Below are 9,878 nucleotides of genomic sequence, written 5' to 3' on the forward strand. Positions count from 1 at the left end.
CCCCGGTAGTCTTCTTCTCACCTTTTCCCACCCTTTCTCTTCTATCCATGTCTCCAGCATCACCACCACGTCCTACTCTCCTATCTCCTTCATAAACTCCTTATCTTTGTTCCACAAACCCGCCACATTCGAAAACACCAACTTCCAGCTTCTATCCTCCTTCTGCCCCTCTTCTTCCTTTGCTCCCTTCTCCCGAGTTTTTTTCTTTAATCGTTTTTTGCTGCTTTATCCCCTCCATGTCCCTCCCTGCATCCCCCCTCCCCCACTTGCTTCTCCCCGTCTTTCTTCCTCCCGTTTTCTCTCCCATCTCCCCTTCTTTTCCTGTTCTATCCTTTCCCCTCCTCTCCCGTCTTTTAGTGCTTCTCTCCTTTCGTCCCAAAACCACATTATTCCGTTTATTGCGATCGTCCCATAGCTCACCCTTACTCTATTGCCTTTTCTCTGTTCTTCGATTCCTATTTCTCCTAGCAACCACTGCATCCTTCTTTCGCTCCATGTCAAGTCGTCTTCAATTTTGAGCCTTCCCCCTATAATATTTCTCCTGCTTCTCATCACCTCTACCTTTCCCTCGACGTCCTCCATACTAACCTCCATTGTCGCCTCCTTGCCCCCCGCCCTCCTTCTTCCTATCTCTTTCGCTTCTACCACCTTCTTCCTGACTCCTATCCCCTCTATGATTCTCGTCCCCGTTTGTCTCGCTGTACAGTCTATCTGCACCCGCTTTATTATGACATTTCTGCTTCTCCTCTCTTTCTCTCCTTTCTCTATTTTTCTCTCCATCTCCTTCACTCTCTCCTCCATCCCTCTCCTATCTCCCACTCTCCCCACTTTTTCCTCCCCCTTGCTTTTTCCCTTTTCCGTTTCTATTTTTCTAACTCTCTCTTGTAGTTCCTCTATCACCCTGTCCTTTCTCTCACCTTCCTTTATCTTCTCTTCCAGGCCGTATATTCTCATTTACATTTCTTCTCTCTCCCTTCTCCCCCTTTCTTCTCCCTCCTCATCTCCTCTCTCATGCTCGCTATTTCTTCCTTCGTATCTCTCCCTTGCTCCTTTACCTCTTCCCTCACTTCTCTCATTTCTTTTCTTAAGTCCTCTCTCATCTCTCTCAGAATTTTCTCTAACTTTCCTGTCTCATTTTCCCCTTCTTCGGTGATCTCAACGTCTGCCTGCTTTTCTGAAAAATTCGCTGCCTTTCTTTATCTTCCTCCTCTGTCTCTTCCTCTCTCTTCCTTTTCTACATATCGCTTATATTCATATAATTCCCGTCGCTGTTACTCCTTTCTCTCCTTAATCGTTCCACGTTTGTTTCCCTACCCCTCTTTGCTATCTCATCCTCCGTTTTCCCCTTCTCAACTCCGCCACCTTCCATCCTAGCTTTTCTCTATTCTCCTCCTCACCTCTCTTTCTGTTTCTGCTTTCCTCGTCCTGTTTTGTGCTCCTCTCTGCTCTCTTGTTGCCTTGCCCGTCATCCGTTTTGCTCTACTCTATCACTACCTTGTACGGCCCGTGCTTCTCTCTAATTCTCATTACCCTTCTCCCACTCCGGCTCCCCTTCCTTTCTTGCCTGTCGAAACGCTCGCGCTTCCCACTACTGCTCCCCGTCCGCTGCTGCCACCTCGCGCTCTTACTCACGTCCTTCCCTTCTCTCCATCTATCTCCTCACCTCTCTTCTTCACTTCCTCCTCGCCGTCCTTTTGTCCTAACCTCTCTCCTGTTATCTTTCCTCCTTCGCTTTTCCGTTTCTTTCCGTTCCTCTTCTCACCGTTTTCACTTCCCTACTTACCTCTGCTCTCACTCTGTCCACCCACGTTTTTTCTTCCCTGTATCTCGTTTTTTTACCCTCTTTTTCCTCTTCAACCACATTATCACTTTCTCACCTGCCAAACTCCATTCGCACCGGAAACGGAAGTCAATATGCATTCTATATATTTATTTATGGAGAAATGACATTTTTCTCAATTTGGGACTAATTTTTAAGATCACAGTCTGTTTATAAGTATGAGATCATGTACATAGAAATTATATTATGCATACTGACTTAATGCAAAACTATATGAAAGTATGTTATTAGTATTTATTAATAGTCTTCTATTTCAAGACCAGTTGCATCATCGTTATTTTCAATTTCTGTATCAATTTATTTGCCACGCTCATGAACTGTTTCATTAGAAGCTTCCCTGAAAAATCTTAAATTGTAGTTGATATACGTTATCATGTCAGCATGCTTTGTTGTGAGTCTATTTCGTTTCGCGTTATGAATCCATCCTTGGGTACTAAAGCTTCCCTCGGTAGCTGCTGAGAGTTGTCTTGTGACAAATACCTTTCCACTAATTCACAGATGACATGCCACTAATAGCTTTCTAGACATATAATTGCTTTCATAAACCATCATTGGCATGATAATATGCTAATTCTGCAAGAACTTTTTCGACGTTCAAATTCAGTTTCTCTGCTAACTCGTGAATGAGTACACAACACTAGCTTGTTGTTTCTCATCCGAATATTGACCCTTTAGTGTAGGATTTTAAACGTATGCTGCATAGTGCATTAACCTTCAAACTAATACCTTCCTATATGCGAAAACTTCGAAGACTATATGAGCGTCAGAGTCCGATAGTACAGAATGAGAAGATGTTCTCAGCTCATTTTCGAAATGTTTGTTAATACTGCCGAATGCTTCATAGACATGTGACAATGTTATCGAGTTACATTGTAACATTTTTATCCAAGTCAATATTCATTTGATCAACACCCCGGTTTTGTTAAATTCAGTCCAAGTTTCTTCTTCTAATAACGCAGCCTTCGTTGTTTTATCCAATCCAGATGACGCAATTGGATTAATTGCTAGAGCTTGCAAATTGTGTTTGGTAACACACAAACTTTCCCTAGACGTTACACAGGAACTCTAACAAATTTTTCCTGGCAATTTAAGTGTCGTAGATTGTTTATTAGTATTTCATTTTTAAATCACAGTAAAAGTTGCCGATACAATATGCAACATTTTGATCTCCTTTATAATTTTGTTAATACTAGTATGAAGTGTGCTAATCGTATTCTGACATACTGTTGCGCGGGAGGGGGGGGGCACTTGCGCATAGACTCAATTGGACACAGATGACTTCTTACTGGAAATTCTGTCCAGTTTCAAATAGATGGAATAGAATTACGTACAAACGATATCTTATTATAACATATTATATGTCGTTTTATATTAGTTTACGCTAGGTTTGGTTAGGTAAGGTAAGGTTACGATAGGGTGAAGTGTTCAAACTTCGGAAACTAGGTAAGTTAGTGGATAACCGACTGAACAAAGTATTAAATGCTTGAACAGTCAGGCTATTTTCTGAATTAGTGCCTGTTGATATAGATTGAAAGAACACTGGCTCAGAAGTTGTAAGAATAAAATTCATTATTTCTTCATTACGGATATTCATCCAACTCCTACATTAAAGTCCAAGAGAATCAGCTTTGGCAATTTTAAGATTCACATTTTTTTTCCACATCTTCATAAGTATCATAGATAAACTTATTGGAAACTTGATGCTTCGAAGGCAGGCTTGAAAAGTTCCTTCCAGTATATATTTCTTACCATGCGTAAGTAGCTCTGGCAAGAAGTGTTTACAAGTTAGATATCTCTGTTGCAAACATCCTGTCATACAACCTCATCATCGGGCTAAGTGACTTATATTTCCTTTCGTATTGTTTGCAAATCGATGGTCCAGATTTTCAATCAGTATAAATATTGTCTTCTTCCAATGTTTCATTATCTGCACTATACTCTGATGATTTTTGATGGCGTCAAGATTTTGATTTCTTCATTACTACAATCATTGAAGACTTCTCGATACTTTTTCTTCTTTGGCGAGTGTTTCAGCTTAGGACGAAGTTGGTTTTCAACATTTTTAGGGCAATCTTGGCAAAGCTTTTCCAAGTGTTTACCCATTCGTGAAGGGTAATATGTATATGTTTTAATACAATGATTACATTTCATTACCATTTTATTCCCTGGATGAGAATTCTTCAAAGTGAAATTGGAATTCACTATCTTTTTCAGACGCATCCTTACGCATATGCATTGTGACATGGTGAATTCACCAGTTGCGGTCCTTAGCGAAAACTCTGGTGCTGGCGAGTTTGCGATGAAATTTCGGAAATTAGCCCAGGCAGGATCTATCCGCCTTAAGGGATGAGGGGAGTACAGGACTATTGAAATTTTAAAAAATCAGGTCAATTGCTTAGAAACTAAATTATTATCGAACTGTTATTTTTTACAGTTTATTGTGCATGTCATTAAGAGTCTTTTGCAACAAAACAGTTGTTGATATATTCAAAGTTATGAAAATTATTAAGGGGAGCATACTATTTAGACGGCCGAAAATGAGGCATTTTTCATGAATTTTTTTAAAGGTGATAAAATAATCGCATCATTTTCAAATTGTGATATCATTTTATTCCATCTTTAAAGCATACAAAAATATTTTTTTTGTTATGAAAGAAAATGGCTCTGTGTGTTATTTGGCCAGGCGTTTTTTGCGGGACACCGAAAAGTGCTGCAGTTGTCACGTTCTTTGTAGTGATCTGAAACCAAAAAAAAAAACAATTATTTTTCGATTACTGACATGTAAAGGGGAAGGACTAACGTAAAAAACAATGATAAAGTATAACATTAAAAATTTGGTAGGCTGTTGAAAAAAATGTTTGAATTTCCGACCATTTTTTCGACAGTTTTTACCCAAAAAAAATATTTTAATTACGCGATATCTTCAAAACTTTATGTTTGTCCTTCCGATAATATTATAGAGAATCACCTCCCAAAAATTCAGCCAGATCGACCAATAACTTTTTGAGTCACAACATGAGCAGTTTTTGAAAACGTAGTTTCGAGATAATCGCGTTTAAAGTTTCAGTACGATAAAACTATTAGTCTTAGTGACTTACCAGTCAATCAGCGATTCCAGACGCATATAATAATCCTTCAGCCTCTTCGAAAAGCTGATTCTCTTCCATTTGTTGTTGTTTTCTGACTATACGAGCTGCTTTAGTATCAGAAAGCGTCATCTTGTTCTGCCTCGCTAGTCGCGCCTCATCGATGTTTTCGGCGAAAACTTTCAAATAGTTGCCAACAATTATATCTAAATTGTTCATAATTCTAAGAATGGAGGTGTAGCCTTCATTAAATATCCTAGCAGCAATATAGGTTGAGATTTCAATGATTTTTAATCCAGAATGTAAGTGCTTCGGGGATAATCGCCAAACTGTCGCGTTGAATCTTTCATTGGCATTCTGAGTATGGCCACCCAAGCATCTTTCGAGTAAATCATCCCTAGATAAATCTTCATAAATTGGTAGGAGATGCTGTTTAATCTCGTCGCCAAGTAATGGAGTAAAATCTTAAAAAAATTATACAAAGATATTGTGAAAGAAACGTTGCTCCCAAAAATCTTCATAAATTGGTAGGAGACACTGTTCAATCTCGTCACCAAGTAATGCAGTAAAATTTTCAAAGAATTATACAAAGATATTGTGAAAGAAACGTTGCTCCACCCCAACCGCTCCGGCTACCAGACTCGCTAGTTTACGGTATGCGGACCCCGGCGCTCTCGACTATGTGCAATAACTCCATAAATATTTAATATTTTGATTTGTCCTTTTTCCAGTACATTCTTAATATATTAAACTTTCGAAATATGCAAAAAAAATCGATTTTTTGAAAATTCTAAATAGTATGCTCCCCTTAAGTGTTGAATATTGCCCTGCGTAGCTCGTAGCTTTCAATCTGTGGACGTAATCTCAGGTGAACCAGTTATCTGAAAGCAACATGCTTTGAGATCAGTAATTTATATGCTCAAAACTACAACGTGGAACTTGCTGGAGGAATTTTAAAGATAATTTTTAAAGTTCAATACATATCTAATTTTTTTCCATTTTCACAATAAAAAATTGTCAATAATTTTTATTTACTTTTCTACTTACGCAATGCCCTTAGGGAAGTTTCATATTGTAGATAAAGGTTTTTACAAATTCAAATTAAATTTCAACTAAAAATGTAAATGTAATGTGTGTAGTTTCCAGATAAACGTCTTTAAAGGTATCCACAGAAGGCGCACAGGCCCGTACACACCCGTATATCGCTCGGCGAGTCTGTTACTCTGTTACGCACTCACTTACGATTACCGTAAATTTTCAAATTTCTCCACGAATTTTACTGTCGTAATATTCGTAAAGGAGAAGGCTTTCAGTAATTTGAAAAAAATCGATTTTTTAAATTTCAATAGTCCTGTGCCCCCTTAAAGGTTTATTACACTTATGATTTGATTTCTAATTTCTGTTATCCTTTCTTTCCTCGCCGAGCCAAATTTTGTATCTCTCACGCACTTTTCGAGCCTACGCGCTAACGAAAACGACATCAGTGATAAGGAGGAAGGACGGCGATCGGTGAGCTTCGCCAACGAGTCAGCTGGCCTAGAAGCGGCGCGCGTCGTTTGTGGGACGTCACACGGCGCCAACTCGATCCTTCTCGGATACACATTACTACGCGAGCCGAGTACAGTCGGCTCAAACGATTCTGACGCATAAAAACATGGTTAGAGGAGAAGGCTTCCTCTACTCAGCACGCTCTTCAGTCCTAAGTCTTATACTGCTGATTCTATGCGCATCTACGACGCGCAGTATATGTATAACGTAGGACTGAAGAGCATGCTGAGTAGGGAAAGCCTTCTCCTCTAGCCACGTTTTTTATGCGACAGAATCATTTGAGCCGATTGTACATTGGCTTACAACTTGACGGACACCGACTATTGCCCGGTTGGCCATCTGCCACCCTCTAGGGAAGACTGACCGTACCCGATCACCCGCTTAAAGGGCCCGTTTCCACTGATTTGGAAATTTGGCGCGCGCGCGATTCCATATTGGGATCCCGGAATGGGCCGCTGGCCCAATCCGGAAGAAGTCGCGATAAGGTAAAGGGTGGTTCGTCACCTGTAAAACAAGATACACGCGTAGAGAGAATTAATTTTGCCTAGACGTTTGAAGTAGTAGAAAGTACGTTAAATTCGATCGTGAAGTTCGAAAGTTGGAGTATACACGAGTCAATTCTATTTCGGGGAAAGGATGCCTGTTGGAGATTTCGTGGAGAAGATCCCGATGGTGGCCGACGAACGGGCTCTCCAAGAATTCGCGGATTCCTGGGGAGGCATTTCCTTCGACTTTGTCAATTCACGCAAGGTGTTTCGGTAAGCGAGCATTGTCTATTCTGTGCGTGGCGAAATTTCGTGCACGCGTGTGAATCAGCTGTCTGCCGATCCACGCGGGCAAAAGAGGCCGTTGAGAGCCACGTAAATTTTTGCGCAGGAACAAGCAGATGATTTGTGAAGTTATTTTTATCTTTTGAACGAGTTTTCTTTGCATTAATTTGATCGAGTACACCCTTGGTTAGCAAAAACCTACCCGGGAAGCCCGAGGTCCTTGAAGTCGGTGTAACGCTAATCGCGAACCTGGCGATTCTATTGCCGCGCTAAGTCGTGAAGTAGGAATTTACTTTGAATTACATTCCCTCCTATTTACTTTGTGTTCGACGACTTTATTCTATTATAAGTTATTTGAAGTAACATTTGTTAAGTCCAGATTAGATTCACGGATTCGACTACCGGAATGGATATTCTGGGAGTTGGGTAATTTGGAATTCATTGCCGAGTTAAAAGCTAGAACTTCAACACTTGCAAACAAGTAAAAATGATTTATTGAAAACAAAAGGCTATTAATTTAAATTACGCTATTACAGTGTGAACTATGTTCGTTGTGAGTACGAAGGACACGAGGACGAGGTTAGTACTTCGATTAAATCACCGCAGTGACATTTCACTCGTTTCTCTACAACTTCGTTTGACGTGTGGAAAGGTCATTTGCTTTTTATATCTTATTATTGGAATTTGAAGAGACACACAACCGGCGGATTGTTTCTGTATTTCGTCATGGTTTCGGCCATGTGTCTCCTTTGTTTGTATAACTTTGAGCATTAAGAATGTGCTGCGTCGAAGCTTGACCATTCTGTCGCTTCTGACGTAGACATGTTATTAAATTCATAATATGATTACACGTTATTATAATTTATTTAATTTTCTTTGAAGCAATTCTTGTTTTGAACCATGTGAGAAGTGGGATATTATTTTTATAAGCTCGAAGTAACTCTTTTGTGTTGTAAACGTGAAACCGCGTAAGTAGGGACGGACCATTCTGGGAAGCCGCCATCCCCCACCAATGTCCCCATAAGTCATGGAGCGCACCGCGCTCTGACCCCCCATGCCGCGCCGTGACGTCAGACCCCTCAACCATGTGTCCCCAGAGCTCCCCCTCCCTCGTCGTGCCATGACGTCGGATCCTTCGCCCAGGCGTCCCCAGACCCATCCCCACCACCCCGCGCTATACCCCGGACCCAATGTCATACCCGAAATCCCAGAGCATTACACCCACCCGAACTAGCAAAGGTTGTTGCGCGCGCTCCTGGAGCCCGCAGCCACTTACCGATAGTGGTTATGAGCTGACCAGCGGTCGGTAACGTGGTAATTACCATAGGGAAGAGGACTGTATGGGGCTGGTAAAAACAGAAGTCCTTTTTTTACAATGAAACAGTGTATATGCTATGAAGCATTATGTGCAATACATTTTTGGTATATCCCCTTTTTACCACTTACCGCTACTGAGACATACTTATTATTATTATTAATAAGCCGTGAGTAGAGATAAGGTTTGGTAAAAAAAAAAGTTAATATTTGGGACACGTATACAGTAACGTCCAATTGAAGTGCAACACTTGATTTTTTTACATTTCTGTGAAAGTATGACAGATTTCGAAAAACCAAAGACATATTTTTTAGGAAATTTTCTTCCCGTTCGAACAGTAAAGGTTTTATCCCGATCAGATACAAAATGGCCGAAAGGCAGGGGTTGGAGTGAAAAAGTGCATTTTGGGACTTTTTGAAAAGTTCGAGAACTAGTAGTTCCGGAAGGAAATTCATACTTTTAATTATGGCACGAGAGAGAACATCCTTCGGCATTAAAAAAAACACCCCCATTGAACCCCTGTAGGATCACTCTAGGGGGAGTTACACCCCCTTGAAGTGAAAACACTTAAATGGCCATAACTTCCGAAAGCGCCGGCCAATTTGGTCCAGTTTCTGCGTGATATCATCTTTAATGATATTGCTGATTCTCACACAATTATTGTTCTTGGAGATGATCCCCTGATGGAGATCTCGCGATTTCGCAAGCGCACTCGAAGCTTCCCCGCCATTTTTCATTAGGAATGCGATGAAATAGAAGTTTCATATTTATCCACGTTGTAGCTGAGATTTCAACGATTAAAACGCGTTTTTAAACATCCAAAAATGAGTTTGCTAAGGTGTTAAATTATCCGTTTGAAAAAACGCCTAAATTTTGCGAGTTCCACTCGAGGCGCTTGGCGGACAATTGCTTGGCGTGCGTGGTAGGGTAGTAGTCGCGAGTGACATACGTGCTTGAGGATCGCTCCGCCTAAGAGTTAATTATTGAGTGGAATAAGTCTGTGAAACTATGTGAAAGATGACACAATGTCATCCGTGTTAAGTGGTGAACATGTTTATCTATCGAATGGCTAAATAGCTATCGGGTAATCGATACTAGCAGGATTTTTTTCGTTCGTCAAAACTTTCACCTAGCGAGTGTACGTGGTTGGCCATTATTGCTGCCACGGTGACAGGTTTAGCAATCCGCGGAGTCATCAATTATCCACGTCGAAAGTGATATAGTTATGGTTGGTAAGCGTCGGTAATTTACCAGCTATACCGGGCAAGATGGACAGCACGGGCGAATACGAGAGTCATCAATTATCCACGTCGAAAGTG

General features: G+C 40.7%; 1 protein-coding gene across 1 annotated transcript in view; it reads left to right on the forward strand.

The window, feature by feature from the left end:
* The window catches only part of LOC112494509, a 23,235-nt gene extending 18,937 nt beyond the window's left edge, over positions 1-4,298 (forward strand). Inside the window, exon 2 of the mRNA XM_025086059.1 lies at positions 4,055-4,298. Within this exon, the coding sequence (XP_024941827.1) occupies positions 4,055-4,081 (27 nt within the window). The 3' untranslated portion in view covers positions 4,082-4,298. The remainder of the gene's footprint in view (positions 1-4,054) is intronic.
* The last annotated feature ends 5,580 nt before the right edge of the window (positions 4,299-9,878 follow it).

This window comes from Cephus cinctus, unplaced genomic scaffold (genome assembly GCF_000341935.2).
Source record: "Cephus cinctus unplaced genomic scaffold, Ccin1 Ccin1_scaffold0059, whole genome shotgun sequence".
NCBI lineage: Eukaryota > Metazoa > Arthropoda > Insecta > Hymenoptera > Cephidae > Cephus > Cephus cinctus.